Source organism: Gorilla gorilla, chromosome 14 (assembly GCF_029281585.2).
Source record: "Gorilla gorilla gorilla isolate KB3781 chromosome 14, NHGRI_mGorGor1-v2.1_pri, whole genome shotgun sequence".
Lineage (NCBI taxonomy): Eukaryota > Metazoa > Chordata > Mammalia > Primates > Hominidae > Gorilla > Gorilla gorilla.
This window is the reverse complement of record NC_073238.2, coordinates 110,439,424-110,456,686: the sequence shown is the minus strand read 5'-3', so window position 1 is coordinate 110,456,686 and position 17,263 is coordinate 110,439,424. Positions and strand designations below refer to the sequence as shown.

The 17,263-nt window shown below is 38.6% G+C and overlaps 1 protein-coding gene across 1 annotated transcript in view; it reads right to left on the bottom strand.

Annotated features, from left to right (window-relative positions):
- DNAJC3 (DnaJ heat shock protein family (Hsp40) member C3) overlaps positions 1-17,263 on the bottom strand; it is a 111,217-nt gene that overhangs the window by 60,338 nt on the left and 33,616 nt on the right. Inside the window, exons 3-4 of the mRNA XM_019039876.4 lie at positions 5,034-5,158; positions 3,147-3,221 (exon numbers count right to left, since the gene is read on the bottom strand). Coding sequence (XP_018895421.1) covers positions 3,147-3,221; positions 5,034-5,158 — 200 coding nt within the window. The remainder of the gene's footprint in view (positions 1-3,146; positions 3,222-5,033; positions 5,159-17,263) is intronic.

Below are 17,263 nucleotides of genomic sequence, written 5' to 3'. Positions count from 1 at the left end.
AAACCACAATATAGTAACACATCTATCAGAATGGCCAAAATAAAAAATAATGACAATACCAAATGCCGGCAAGGATGCAGAGGAATGTAAAATGGTACAGTCACTCTGGAAAGCAATTTGGTGCTTTCTTACAAAATAAACATGCAATAACCATACAACCCAGTAACTGCACTCCTGGACATTTATCCCAGGGATAACAAAAATTCACGTTCACACAAACATCTGTACGAGAATGTTCACAGCAGCTTTATTCGCAATAGCCAAGAAATGGAAACAACCCAAATGTCCATCAGCATCTAAAAGGAACAAACTAAGTAGGATATGTAAAAATCTAGATAAATCTCCAGAAAATTACACTGAGTAAAAAGAGTCAATTCTAAAAGATTTTTGTATAACATGTGATTCCAGTTATGTAAGATTTTTGAAATGTCAAAATTTAAGAAATGAATATCAAATTAGTGGATGCCAGAAAGTATGACTAGGGGGCCAGAGCAGGGTGGGATGGAAATTGGTATGGTTACAAAGGGTAACAGGAGGGATCCCAGGGTAACAGAATACCAAGTCAGTGTCTTGACTATGGTGGTAGGTACATGAACCAACACATGTGATAAAGTATATGGAATACATGCAACAAAGAAATGAATACTACTAAAATTGAGGAAATCTGAATAGATTGATAGATTGTATCAGTGTCAATATCCTGGTTGTGATACAGTGCTATAGTTTTACACTACAGATACATTCATAGGTACAAAAACAACTTTCTTATTATAGGAGGAAACTGGGTAAATGGTACCTGTCATCTATTTCTATTATTTCTTACCACTGCATGAAAATCTACAATTATCTCAGTAAAAAGTTCAATTAAAACTAAAAGATTATTAAAGACAGATATGCATTCTCATGGAAGAATCCCTATAACAATAGTAAGAGCTAAAAAAATAGTTTGCTTTAAGAACACACTACAAGTATGACTGCCAAAGAGCAATCTAAAAAGTAGAAGGTCTGTGAGAGTCCACCTCCTTGTTTCTGAGAAGTTTTAATACTGATCACAGAAAAGACATTAACCCAAGGCATATCCAAGGTACCAAGATCTCAGTTATCCAGAATACATCCAATGCCCAATAAGGATTAATTTGTGCTAAAACTATATCCTAAATTATTTCTAAAAAACTACTCTCAAGTTTAATTGGAAAAAAAAAACCTAAGTAACAGATTTAAGCATCTGCTAGAAGCAGAAACACATTCTCATGTTTTATAATTCATTCATCCATTTGACAAATGTTTATGCAACACCTTCTTTGAACAAAGGCCTGGGCTAAGGAAAGGTTACTCCGGCACTGTCACCTCCCCACCACCCAGTCTTCAGCCTGCTCTCAAGCATCTTCCCAAGTAGAAGGGGAGATAGATAAAAAGAAAATGACAGCCAATTTTATTGAGAGCACAAGGCAGTTTCTGATCCAATACAATTAAATCTAATGTTTTTGGATTTATCCACAGATGACAGAGTATTGTGACAAGGGTTATGATAATGTTAGAAATTTTAGTTTTCTTTTCATAGTGGTTATCATCATAGTAACTAAGCATTTCCATAAACTATAAAAAATGCAAATAATAAACAGTGGCTTATATACCCTTTCTAGACCATTCCAGAAGCAAACCCATGTAAAACAAAAATGCTGGTCTTTAAAACAAGCCTAATGAGGGCATAAAAAGACCAGTTAAGTGTCACTAACCAAATCATTTTTTAGTATATACCCCCTTCAATGACACAAAATCTGTAACATTCCCTAACAAATCCAAAGCACTTTACACTTTGTAAAGCAGCCATAACGGATGACTGCAAAACTCCCTTTTAAGAATCTGTTTCACAAACAACCCCATCAAAAAGTGGGTGAAGAATATGAACAGACACTTCTCAAAAGAAGACATTTATGCAGCCAAAAAACACATGAAAAAATGCTCATCATCACTGGTCATCAGAGAAATGCAAATCAAAACCACAATGAGATACCAACTCACACCAGTCAGAATGGCGATCATTAAAAAGTCAGGAAACAACAGGTGCTGGAGAGGATGTGGAGAAATAGGAACACTTTTACACTGCCGGTGGGACTATAAACTAGTTCAACCATTGTGGAAGTCAATGTGGTGATTCCTCAGGGATCTAGAACTAGAAATACCATTTGACCCAACCATCCCATTACTGGGTATATACCCAAAGGATTATAAATCATGCTGCTATAAAGACACATGCACATGTATGTTTATTGCAGCACTATTCACAATAGCAAAGACTTGGAACCAACCCAAATATGCAACAACGATAGACTGGATTAAGAAAATGTGGCACATACACACCATGGAATACTATGCAGCCATAAAAAATGAAGAGTTCATGTCCTTTGTAGGGACATGGATGAAACTGGAAACCATCATTCTCAGCAAACTATCGCAAGGACAAAAAACCAAATACCGCATGTTCTCACTCATAGGTGGGAATTGAACAATGAGAACACATGGACACAGGAAGGGGAACATCACACTCCGGGGACTGTTGTGGGGTGAAGGGAGGGGGGAGGGATAGCATTAGGAGATATACCTAATGCTAAATGACGAGTTAATGGATGTAGCACACCAACATGGCACATGTATACATACGTTAACAAACCTGCACATTGTGCACATGTACCCTAAAACTTAAAGTATAATAATAATAAAAAAAAGAGAAAAAAAAGAAAGAATCTGTTTCATTACTCCTCTCAAATCAAATGAAGGATCTCCAAAAGGATAGATCCAAAGCCTAATAAGGATTAACAAGGGCTTTAAAAGTAGTTCAGCTGACATCTTTAGATTCTCATGGTGGACAAAGCAGAACAAGCAAGCTGTATAAACTGAGTTAAGATTATATATCTATTGGGTACGCTTTACCTTCCAACTGTTAACAGGATTCTTTGATGTCTGCCATCAAATAGTAATTCAGGATTTGTGATTCTTAAATACATAAATCTGGCTATTCTCTATTTACTGTCTAAGACTATTGACTCTTAGCTATAAAATTACTATTAACTGTCATAATATAAAAAAGGTCAAATATGTTCTCTCAAAATAACATCTTCCTAGAGTCAAATACATATTGAACTTACCACTTTTTTAAAATCATCTTCTGCTTCATCAAGTTTTCCTTGTTTGAGTAATAAGTGACCTCTCTGTAATCTTGCCTAGAAAAAAAGGGGGCAGGGGATTATCTTGAATATTATAGATTTCTAAATCTTTTTTAAACACGAAGAATAAAACTAAATAAACAAATTATTAATAAATATTTATTTTTCCAGTGCACATCTGACTTGACACCAAGAATAATTCCTGGAACCAATGAATGTGTATAATTTTTCTTAAAGTATGCTTCCTTAAAAATACTTTTTGTTCTACCCAAGAAAACTGAAAACATGTCCACACAAAAACTTGTACATGTATGTTCACAATGATAGCCAAAAAGTGGAAATAACCCAATTCCCATCAACTAAATCAATATACAAATATAATATATCCATACAATATTACTCAGCCATAAAAAGGAATGACATATTGATATGTGCTACATGAATGAACCTTGAAAACACTATGCTAAGCGAAAGAAGTCAGACACAAAAGGCCAAACATTATACGATGTTACATTATATGAAACAAATCTATGATAAGTGGTTGCCAGGAGCTAGGGGAGCAATGGGGAGTGACTGCTAATAGGTACAGGGCTTCTTTGGGGGTCAATAAAAGTGTCCTAGAAGTAGCTAGTGGTGACCACTGCACAACTTGTGAATATACTAAAAACCACTGAATACTTTTAAAGGGTAAGTCTGATGGCATATAAATTATATCTCAATTTTTAAAAATACTTTTTGCCCTACAATAAAAGTTGCGTAAGTTGGGACTTTACCAATGCCTCTTCCCTTCTAACATGCACCAGTTTCTCCCCCTTCATCTGATATTCCTCTTCTTCTAACGTGTGTAATCCTGTTTCTTTCAAGAATACCAACTCTGGATGACCAATGAAGCCACATTAATATTCCACTTAACCCTATATACATTACTTTTACAGTAAATAAAATTTTCCTAACCCTGTTAAATTCATCAATACAATAAAAAGCAAGATTAAACTATCATAAAAAAGCCACTCGAACTATCATAATACTAAGAAAATGAGTCATTTAACCTTTGTGAAAGGTTGTGCTTGCTTAGCTGTGTAAGATAAATTTGAAAAATATTTGAGATTTGGGAATTCCATCTTAAAATATTAGTAATATTTCAAATCAAACATTCACCCCATATCTAATCAGTTATCTCAAATCCTTCTCGAAATACAGTAGGAAATAAATAATAAATGGCTATCAAATTAATTCTGAAACCATCTAATTGGTCAGTGGTTGTCAATTCTGCCTCAGAAAGCCCCACCTGAGTTCTACCTCATGAGTCCCTCCCTGTTCACACATCTGTCACAACCTTTATGGTGACCTGCCAATCATCAGGATTTCCTACTAGGCTAAAAGTTTCTCCACCTCTGAAGCTTGTGGATTGGTTCCAGGGGATGTCTCTGCTAATTTAGCATTTTATTGTCACCACAAATCATAGCCCAATTAAGTAATCCCCACTTTATTCTTCCTGGTACAGCCTTAAGTACAACTGCTGTCAGTCACCTGATAGCCTCTTAATTCAGCCTCTTCATCAACTCATGTCTCAGCCTCACATCTTGCCTCACACTCCATCCTCCACACAGATTTGTCTTTCTAAACCACAAAGCTGACATCACTGCCAGACTTCTGAAAAAAAAAACATCTAATGTACCCGCTGTTCTCTTTCACACAGATCTTTGATTCTAGGGACTTTGAATTTCTCTTGTTCCTCAGTCCACGACATCACTGTAGCTTTGATCTCTTCCAGCTATGTCTAGCATGCCAGTCCTCACCTTATGAAACAAATTATCTCTCCCCAAGTTCTGTTAAGTTCCCCTTTAAAGAAAGTTGAGATATACTTACTGCAGTGAAGTCCATCTTCAATTGAATCACTTTAGTTAAATCAGGAAGTGCAGCTTTTGATTTGCCCATAGCTAAAAAGACAGTAGCCCTCCGATAATAAGCAATATAGTTATCAGGGTCACCATCTGAAAATTAAAATAATATTACCTCTTAGTCATTTATTCAAAAATAAAAATTAAAAAAAAAACAACAAATCACCTGGACAGTATCAGCACTTGCAACTCTACTAAGATGGACATTAAGAAAAGAATCTCATCATCAAAAAAGAGTCATGTTGCCTAGCAAGATCAGTGCAAATAGACCTAGAATAGGGGTCAGCAAAGTACAGCCCCAGCCACATCCAACCTGCAGACTTCAGTTAAGAATGTTTTTTACATTTCTTAAAAGTTGCCCAAAAAAAAGAAAGAACAAAAGAAAAACATAAGACTGTGGCCGCAAAGCCAAAACTACTTGTCTAGCCCTTTAGAAAAAAAGTTCGCAAACCCCTGGTCTAGAATATTAACTATATTCAACTTATAACCTTTTTTTTTGGAGGGGGGATGTGGGGGGGGGCGGACAAGGTGTCTGTCACCCAGGTTGGAGCGCAGTGGCATGATCATGGCCCTCTGTAGCCTTGACCTCCCACGCTCAAGCAATCCTGCCACCTCAGCCTTCTGAGAAGCTGGGACAACAGGCGTATTCGCCACCTCAGCCTTCTGAGAAGCTGGGACAACAGGCGTATTCCACCACAGCTGGCTAATTTTTTTTTTTTTTTAATTTTTTGTAGAGAGTCTCACCATGTTGCCTAAGCTGGTCTTGAACTCCTGGGCTCCAGCAATCCTCCTACCTCAGCTTCCCAAAGTGCTAGGATTACAGGCATGAGCCACTGCACCCAGCCTCAACTCATAACTTTTGTAAGTATGCAATTCAGTTTGTCTCTATGGAGATTTTCCTAAGTGAAATACTAAGAATGTGGACTATGCACATTAGTGTCCAGGGTTTTAGAAATGTACAAACCTCTGACTAAATTGATATATTGAATGTATAATCTCTGCTCCCTCACAAACTCCAACTAGAATGGAGGTGAAGAAATAAAGGTACAAGGACAAAGGAGGAGAACAGAAATGAGAGTGAGGCTAGAGAAGTTAACATTTGTAAGGAAAGCAGACAGATGAATTACGTTTCCGAGCTAATTTTACTCTGCTTATCAGCACCTACAAAGTAGAGAAAAGAGTGGATTCAATCAGAAGCAAATCTGCTGCAGAACAATCCTTCTAAAAAGCAATTTGGAAATAGAAGCATATAAAGAATTCTAAAACTAATCTTGACAAAAGCCAGCCATCAATCTTTTAAAAATAAAAGATTTATCTACTCAGGTGTTCATCATCATAAGATATACAATTAAACTCCCTAAAAGTTCTACTCCTAAAGTTCTTGTCATTTGGAAAACATTACAATAGAAGAATCTATACGGCAGGACAGTCCATAATCATTCAAAATTATGGTTGTGACAGTTGTTAATGGCATTGAAAATGCCAGGGGAAGGTGGGTCAGAAAAAGAGATTAGGCTACACAACCAAACATGAAAGAAGACATACAAATGGCCAAAGAGCACATGAAAAGATGCTCACCATCACAAGTCTTTAGGAAAATGCAAATCAAAACCACATTGATCTGCATGGGGGAACAAAAATACTAATAAAAACTAAAAAAGCAAAACCAAAAAAAAAAAAACACACATTGAGATACCAATTCACACCCATTAGGATGGCTATTATGAAAAATAAAAAGATAAAATAACAAATGTTCGCAAGGTGTGGAGAAACTGGAGCACTTGTGCGCTGTTGGTGGGATGTAAGATGGTATGGCACTGTGGAAAACAGTAAGATGATTTCTCAAAAAATTAAATGTAAAATTACAATGTGGGCCAGCAATTCTACTCCTGTGTATATACCCCAAAGAAATAAAAAGAAGGGTCAAATATGCATTCAAACACACATGTTCATAGCAGTATTATTCACAATAGTCCAAAGGCAGAAACAACCCCGAAGTCCATCAGTGGATGACTGGATAAACAAAAGGTGGGATATACCATACATACAGCAGGTTATTCATTCAGCCTTACAGAGAAATGAAACTCCTAGGCACGCTACAACATGGATGAACCTTAAAAATATTATGCTAAGTGAAATAAGCAAAGACACAAAAGGAAAATACTGTATGATTCCACTAATATGAGGTACTTAACATATTCAAATAATAGAGACAGAAGGTAGAATAGTGGTTGCCAGGGGCTGGTGTAAAGGGTTAGGAATAGGGCCCTAATGTTTAATGGATGCAGAGTTTCAGTTTGGGATAATGAAAAAGTTCTGGAAATGGATAGTGATGACTGCACAACAATGTGAACACAATGCCACTGAATTGTACACTTACAAATGGTTAAAATGGTAAATTTTCATACATTTTACCACAATAAAAAAGTAAAAATATGAACCAGTCAGAAAAAAAATGTATTTTTTAAAAAAGGAATTAGGTATTTTAACAACAAAAAAACCCTTCTTTTTCTTAAATCTAAAAATAAAAATATATGATCCCAGCTAAGCGTCACTAACATTTCTTTACTAAATAACTTCCTTTAGGAGGCAAGGACAGGACAGCAAAATTAGTAGCCTGAATATAGGATATTTCTTACAAAATACTGTAATTAACTTGAGGAAAGAGTAGGAATCACAGTAACTACATTTAGAACTTGCTTGATATACAGTATTTTTCAGTTCAGTTTATATTTTATTTGTAAGGTGCAATAAATCAAAATTTTATGGGTCTGGTTTGTGAACTGGCCATAGAATGATTTCATACTTAAGAATTACTAACATTTAAGTGACGCACCAGACAGCAGAGGCAGTTCACTGCGTGTCAACAGTGGCTATCCAAGCAGAGAGATGGGGTTTCTTCTTTCTGTAGTCCATGTATTCCAAAATGTTTCACAATACATATGGATTACTTTTATATTCATTAGTTTTTTAAAAAATTTAAGTTATCCATGGCTTATTCACACTAGGCAAAGAATAATACTGGAAATACGATGATTTAAGGCCTAAAGTACACAACCCCATCAATTTCATATGTCCAAATCCTACTCAATCTTTGAGGCACAGCTCAAATGACTTATTTGACTATACATGGAAAAATAAACCTTTCCTTCTCTCAAATTCCATAACATTCTATAATACATATCCCTTACTGCACCTAACACTAAGCACTGATTATTATTTATTTATACACATTTGGCCCTCTGTATCCATGGGTTCCACATCTGTAGATTCAACCACCCTCAGACTGAAAATATTTAGGAAAAAAAAAAACTGTGTCTGTATTGAACATGTACAGACTTTTTTCATTATTCCCTAAAAAGTACAGTAAAACAACTATTTACACAGCATTTACATGGTATACGGTAAACTACATTAGATTTCTATTTGGAAAAACCTGACTATTCTAATCCATGAAGAAAAAATCTCCACAGAGGACTGTGTATGACTTAACTTTTGTATTAAGGATCCCATCATACACAAAAATTGTCTACATACAATATTTCTGGAGTGCTCACTAATTCTACTGTTCAGTTTTTAGGCATTTTAAGATAGGAAATGGAATTGGAACCCCAATTTATAACACCTATTCTACAAAAATAAGGGATCTGTTGTACTATAAGATATATATTTGGTCTTCTTCCAGCTTCCTGACATATAGCTCCTACAACCCGTGGGATCTGTGGAGTGATTACTTTTTTGTATACTAATGAAACGGCTGGTAGCTGGGCACCAGCTGGGCACTAGATAGTTTCAGGATGGGAGCTGGTTGCCAGGGGAACCTACCAGGTAAAAAGGTTGGAACTTTGAGTACTCTCTACCCTCCTCGGGTTGTTGAAGGTTGAGTTGGTTACCAATAGCCAACGATATAATACATCATGCCTAAGTGATAAAGCCTCGGGTTGTTGAAGGTTGAGTTGGTTACCAATAGCCAATGATATAATACATCATGCCTAAGTGATAATGTGTACACAAAAACCTAAAAGGACAGGGTTTGGAAGAACTTCCAAGCAGCCAAAAACATGGAGGCTCCTGGAGGGTGGTACACCCAGAGAGGGCAAAGAGGCGTCATACCCCTTCCCATATGCCTGGCCCTATGCATCTCTTCCATCTATTTGGTTGTTCGTCTGTATCCTTTGTAATATCCCATAATAAACCAGTAACCGTAAGTGTTCCCCTGAGTTCTGTGAGCTGCTCTAGCAAATTAATTGAACCCAAGGAAGGGGTCATGGGAATCCTCATTTACAGCCAGTCAGTCAGAAGTACAGGTAAAACAACCAGGGCCTTATGAATGGCTTCTGAAGTCAGGAGTGGTCTTGTGGCACTGAGCTCTCAATCTGTGGGATCTTAGGCTACCTCCAGATAGACAGTGTCAGAACTGAACAGAATTAGAGGACATCCAGCTGCTGTCTGCTGAACAATCTGTAGGATTACTTGGTGGAGAGAAATTCCCACATATTTTGGTGATCAGAGGTCACAGAAGTATTCTGCACTGGGAGAATATAATAGGAGAAACTGAATTTTTTTGTCCACCGAGAATCAAATGACAATAGTTTAACACATGAATCAAGAACCAATTTTCTGGCTAGGCACAGTGGCTCATGCCTGTAATACCAGCATTTTGGGAGGCCAAGGCGGGTGGATCACTTGAGGCCAGGAGTTCGAGACCAGCCTGGCCAACATGGTGAAACACCGTCTCTACTAAAAATACAAAAATTAGCCAGGCATGGTGGTGCACACCTATAATCCCAGCTACTCCAGAGGCTGAGGAGAAGAATCACTTAAACCCGAAAGGTGGAGGTTGCAGCGAGCTGAGATCATACCACTGCACTCCAGCACGGGTGACACTGCAAGACTCCGTCTCAATTTTCTTAGAGGCATGGGGTCACCTGCACAGTAAATCAAAATAGCCTTCCCTGGTTCTTCATCTTAAAATACCAACAGTTCCTGGAACTAGAGTCCATTCCTACATCACTGTGCATGAAGTAGCAAGTGAAACAAGAATCGGTTTAGAAATGCATGCTTAGTTTTTACCAATACAAAATTGGATAACCTTGAAAATAAGTATTTTTCCTATTATCCATCCAATATATAATATTGTTCATTATGTAAATTATTTGCAAGTCTACATGTGGAAATACTATATTTCATTTTAAACCACATTAATTCAAATCCTTATACTAGCTTATTAGAAACTTGAACATGGGAGATGGATTTAACCTCTACCCAGAATCCTAAAACGATCAAACAATTCAAATATGAGAAAATTAGCCAGAATAAAACAATACAACTACTATCTGGAGAAAACACATCAGAAAGCCAATTACAAATGATGCTGTAAATGGTGGTAGTGAGAGGCATAGGAAAAACACGCTGGACTGGTGCATTAGTCTGTTTTCATGCTGCTGATGAAGACATACCCAAGACTGGGTATTTTTTTAAAAAAAGAGGTTTAATGGACTGACAGTTCCACATGGCTGGGGAGGCCTCACAATCATGGCCAAAGGCGAAAGGCACATCTTACATGGCAGCAGACAAGAGAGAATGAGAGCCAAGCGAATTTATAAAATCTTCAGATCTCGTGAGACTTATTCACTACTGTGAGAACAGTATGGGGGGAACCATCCCCATGATTCAATTATCTCCCACCAGTTCCCTCCAACAACATGTGGGAATTATGGGAGCTACAATTCGAGATTTGGGTGGGGACACAGCCAAACCATATCATCTAGATACGGAAAATGTTTTACTCATTCTCTCAGCTCACCCAACTAAACTCCTTCATTCAACAATTTACTGAACTTACCAGACATTAAAATAGCATAGCTATTTAAAGTAGCATAGCTCAGAATCTTTTGAACTGGAATATCACCCTCAGAAAGTTGCTAGAGCACTTTTTGTTTCCTTTTGTCTAAATGTAAACAGTAATGTTTGTCCTCATTTCAGAAGTGAGGCTGAAATGTGATGAGAAAGCACCATAACAAGTTTAAGTGATATAAAAATCTAGAAATGGATTTTGTTTTTGGATTCAGCAAAACTATGTAAGGGTTGTGCTAGTTTTCTTACCAAGCAAATGAAGAAATCGATCATTTCACACTGCCCACCATTTAATCTACCACTTAAGACATTTGTTCGCGCCAGATATACCTAAGACCCTCTGTAAAGTCTATTAAATTTAGGGTTTCAGATCCCAGGATTCATTATCCCCATAGTTCTTTTCTGATAAACGCACATCTCATAAGAGTTTCAAAAGGTCACAACACCCATCACCACCTACTGCATAATCCTATTGATATGGGAGGGGGGCAGGGAAGTGCTGGGTAGAGAGGGGTGGGGTCCCAGGTAGGGCTGCACCCTTGGGCCTGGGCCCACGGACCTAAGTGAGAACAGGCACTCCTGTTTTCATGCCCAAATGTTGCATTTTCCGAGATCACTCTGGCCAGCCACGCACCCCATACTGTGCCCATATAAATCCGAGACCTTAAGCAGACACAGACACAAATGGCTGGATGTCTAGAGGAGAAGAGCATACCAGCAGACACTGGCAGAGCAGCGACGGCAGAACGACGTGGATGCTGAGGGGAGTTCAGCCAGGAGTGACCATAGAAGAGTCTGGCCGCTGGGCAGCCCGACTCCAGAGGAAGACCACCTTACCACTCCATCCCCTACTTCCGGCTGCCTATCCATCTCACTGAGAGCCACCTCCACCACTCAATAAACCTTGCACTCAACCTTCCAGCCCATGTATATGATCTGATTCTTCCAGTACACCGAGCAAGAACTCAGGCTGTCACATTGGCCCCATCCTTGCAATAAGGGAGAGGGTCTACTGAGCTGACTAACACAAGCCGTCTGCAGATGGCGTAGCTGAAGCAGCACACTGTAACACACACCCACTTGGGCTTCAGGAGTCCTAGACATTGCCGTGGGGCCGGAGCCCAAAAGCACTCCCCACGGCCTCTGCACCTGCCCATCTGCATGCTCCCAGTAAGGGTCTGAGCAGCGGGGCCCCGAAGATGGAAGCCACAACCCTGTCGCACGCCCTGCAAGGGAGATATGAAAACCCTCCCATTTCACTATGATAGAAAATTTAAACTTTATTTTCTGGGGATTTTTTGTTTTTGTTTTTGTTGTTTTTGAGGCAGAGTCTCACTCTCGCCCAGGCTGGAGTACAATGGCATGATCTCAACTCACTGCAACCTCCACCTCCCAGGTTCAAGCAATTCTCGTGCCTCAGCTTCCCAAGTAGTTGGGATTACAGGCACCTGCCACCACGCCCAGTTAACTTTTTGTATTTTTAGTAGAGAGGAGGTTTCACCATGTTGGCCAGACTGGTCTCGAACTCCTGACCTCAGGTGATCTGCCCACCTTAGCCTCCCAAAGTGCTGGGATTACAGGCATGAGCCACCACGCCCAGCCTTAAACTTTATTTTCTATAGTTTGTTATGAACAATGTGTTCTACATGAACTAAAATGATAAATGGTCTTCCTAGAAATCATGATGTGTGGCTGGGTGCAGTGGCTCATGCCTGTAATCCCAACACTTTCGGAGGCCAAGGGTGGGGGGGGGTGCGGATCACCAGGTCAAGAGATCGAGACCATCCTGGCCAACATGGTGAAACCCCATCTCTACTAAAAATACAAAAATTAGCTGGGCATGGTGGCACATGCCTATACTCCTAGCTGCTCGGGCTGCTCAGGAGGCCAAGGCAGAATCGCTTGAACCCAGGAGGCAGAGGTTGCAGTGAGCCGAGATCACGCCACCACACTCCAGCCTGGTGACAGAGCGAGACTCCGTCTCAAAAAAAAAAAAAAAAAAAAAAGAAATTATGATGTGTATCCCATTTGAGAGTCACTGCTACTTGCCAGATCACATTGAACAAAATGACACTTTATTTTGGAGACAGGGTTTCACTCTGTTGTCCAGGCCAGAGCACACTGGCACCATCAGCTCACTGCCTCCTCAAACTCCTGGGCTCAGGCAATCCTTCCACCTCAGCCTCCCAAGTAGCTAGGACTACAGGTGGGCACTGCCATGCCTGGCTAATTTTGTTTTTATTTTACTTTTGTAGAGACGACCTCTTGCTATGTTGCCCAGGTTGGTCTCAAACTCCTGGCCTCAAACAATCCTCCTGCCTCAGTCTTCAAAAGTGCTCAAAGTGCTAGAATTACAGTTGTAAGCCACCACACTGCCTGTTATTCAGATTCAGAATGCACTAGCAATGATTTACATTCTCCCTTTACTAAATCACACCAATAAATTGCCATGTTTCAGCATCACTAATTTACACCTCTTGGTGAACACAGTAACATTTTACTGGGAATTTTGGGAAAGAGCTGTCTCAAAAAGTCTTGTATTGCAGTGATAAAGCTAAAAAAAAAAAAGGAGCAGTCATTTAAAATGACTTTAATTATATACCATAGCCCTTGATGTTTCTAATAAATGTGAGACTAAGAAAACAAACAATAAAGTATAAAATAGGTAGAAGGTATATACATTTCTGCAAACATTCTAATGGTAGTAGGTAAGAATAAATACTTTAAGACACACTTTTTCTAAGACAGTAACTGAAAAGAATTTAAATTGCCATGCTGAAGCACTGAAGACAGTTTGAATCACCAGAAAAATAGTGGACTTAGTAACGATGTGGTCACACAGTAAACAGCCCTTAGTGAAAAACCTTGTGCAAATTATTGTGCAAAGTAACCACTATTTCTTAAGGTGAGTTAGTCATTGAAATGCAAACTTCCTAACAGAAATGTCACATAGTTAAGAAACCCCTGTTATTATAGCAAACCTGTTTTTAGAAAAGCCTTAATTTTCAGAGACACAAAAATTATATTTCTACACTCTTTACATATCCTACTGCACCTTTTTTTTTTTTTTTAAGAAAAAAAGCAAGACAGAGAAGGAGAGAGACAGAGTCTCACTCCATCGCCCAGGCTGGAGTGTGGTGACAAAATCATAGCTCACTGCACCTGAGCTCAAGCAGTCCTCCTGCCTCAGCCTCCTGAGTGATTATATACTATTTTCAAAGAAATATTTATATTCATTATTACCATCTGATCTTCACAAAAATTCCCATGGTGACGCAGCAAAAACTGCTGGGAACTTGCAGGTAACTTTTTAAAGTGTGCGTTTTCTTACATAACTGGACCAATGTCACAGGATTACCCAGTGGCAATGCCAAGATTAAGATGTTTCCCTTTTCAAGGTAATCCACAAAGCCATATTTTTCTAATACCTTCATAGAGTACATATGATAGAAGTTCTCTGTATATTTATACAGCAGGCTACTGCAATGCAACTATTTATGTTTCACCTGACATCCCAACAGGTGCCAGCTACCCCTACATTCCAAGGTGAGATTTCTAGGGCCACTTGGAAAAGTTTGTAAGTGTCCTCTTTGCAGGACAGAGTAGACTGACTGGTGTATCTGACTCATCCCTGAAAACTCTAAATGGCAAGAGACTAGCAGGCTCTCTGCTCTCATAAGAAGGAAGAAGGGGTTGCTATTTGGACTGTCCTCTGTCTACAGACATGGTCAAGGCAAAGAATACATGTATGCTTCTCACAGACCAAAGAGAGCTGGCTTGGGTTGTCTTAAATCTCATCCACAAGGCAACTCATGAAGAAGTCCTTTGCATTTCCATAAGACATTTTAGAATCAGCGAGTCAATTTCAATGAAATAAAGTGTAGAATTTGATTAGATTTCATTGAATCTGTAGACCAATTTGGGGGCCACTTGACAACTTTACAATATTGAATCTTCCTATTCATGAACATGGTATATCTCTTCATTTAAGTCTTTCTTAAGTTTCTTATAACTATTTTTGTGGTTTTCAGCAAAGTGTTCTTGCACATCTTTCATTAGATTTCTTCTTAGGTGTTTTTTACATTTGTTTATTGCTAATATAGAGAGACTCTGTCGCTACAAAAGTATGTTGAATTTGTTATCTAGTGAGTGGCCTTGCTAAATTCATTTCAGTTATGATAGTTTGCAGATTATTTGTGTATCATCAAGTCCTCTGTGAATGACAGTTTTATTTCTTCCTTTCTCAATCTTTATGCCCTATTTCTTGCCAAATTACAGGGGCTGGGCAATTGTATTAGTTCGTTCTCACACTGCTAATAAAGACATACCAGAGACTGGGTAATTTATAAATGAAAGAGGCTTAATTGACTCACAGTTTGGCATGAGTAAATTTCCCTCAGGAAATTTACAATCATGGCAGAAAGGGCAGCAAACACATCCTCTTCACATGATGGCAGGAAGGGGGAGTGCAGAGCAAAAGGGGGAAAAGTCCCTTATAAAACCATCAGATCTTATGAGAACTCATTCACTTTCATGAGAATAGCATGGGGGTAACCACCCCCATGATTAAATTAACTCCCACTGGGTCCCTCCCATGACAAAAATAAGTAAAACTGTATTTTCCCCCATGATTAAATTACTTCCCACTGGGTCCTTCCCATGACAAAATAAGCAAAACTATAATTTCCCAATAACATAATCTTGTATATGGAAAATCCTAAAGAATCAACACCAACACAAAAATTATTAGAGCTAATAAACACGTTCAGCAAGGTTGCAAGACAGAAAATTGGTATACAAATTGCACTGGCTAGGCCAGGCACGGTGGCTCATGTCTGTAATCCCAGCTCTTTCGGAGGCGGGTGGATGACTTGAGGTCAGGAAGTTCAAGACCAGCCTGGCAAACATGGTGAAACCCCATCTCTACTAAAAATACAAAAATTAGCTGGACGTGGTGGTGCATGACTGTAACCCCTGCTACTTGGGAGGCTGAGGCAGGAGAATTGCCTAAACCTGGGAGACGGAGGTTGCAGTAAGCTGAGATTGCACTACTACACTCCAGCTTCCTGGGTGACACAGCGAGACTCTGCCTCAAAAAAAAAAAAAAAAAAAGCATTGGCTAGGACCTCTAGCAGAATGTTGATTACAAGTAGTAATAGTGGGTATCCTTGTCTCATTCTCAATCTCAGTGGTGGTGAGGTGTGGGGAGAGCTATCAATATTCACCATAAAGTATGATGGTAGCTATAGCATTTTTGGTGTACTCACCAATACAGATTCCCAAACTGTTTAAAAGGTGCTTTTTCTTTCAAAAATGGTGTTAAATATTTATCAAATATTTCTTCTGCACCTTTGAAATAATATTTTTCTCCTGTAGTCTTTTAATGTGATGACTAATACTGACTTTTGAATGCCAAACCAAATTTACATCCTTATAATAGAAACCAGTGGTGTGTGTGTTTGTGTGTACAAACATAATATGTGGACTTCTTTAAACTTTAGATTCATTTGCTATTATGTTTTTCAGAATTTTTGTAGTTATGTTCATGAGACTTTCCTATAATATTTTTATTGTAATGTTCTTACACTTGGAAGAATGTGTATTCTGTAGCTGTGTGCAAGTGTTATGTGTATTTCAATTGGGTCAAGTTAACATCTTTACTGTTATTTTTGTCTGTTTTCCTATATATTATTGAAAGAGGCTAAAGCCTTCCACTGTAATTATATATTTGTTATTTCTCCTTTTAGTTCTGTCAATTTTTGTTTTATGTATTTAGAGGCTTATGTTATTAGGCTTATACCCATTTAAAATTGATATTTTTTCTGGTAGAGTGAATCCTTTATTTGTGTGGAATGGCTTTCTCTACTACTCACAAGGGTATCTTTTTTCACTTTTCCCCTCATTTTTCAACTTTTGTATGTTCTTATAATTATGCTATGTCTCTTGAGTAGAGTTTTTGTTTTTTGTTTTTTTAATTTTGAGATGGAGTCTCACTCTGCCACCCAGGCTAGAGTGCAATGGTGCAATCTTGGCTCACTGCAACCTCCACCCCTGGGTCTAAGTGATTCTCCAGTCTTGGCTTCCCAAGTAGCTAGGATTATAGGTGGCCACCACCACGCTTGGCTAATTTTTATATTTTTAGTAGAGACAAGTTTCACCATGTTGTCCAGGCTGGTCCCAAACTCCTGACCTCAAGTGATCCACCCACCTCAGCCTCTCAAAAGTTCTGGGATTACAGGAGTGGGCCACCATGCCCAGCCTTGAATAGAGTTTTTTCATCAAAAAAATATATTTCCTATGAGTTCAGAGAGCTAATAAAAATCTGAGTTTAATAAAAATCTG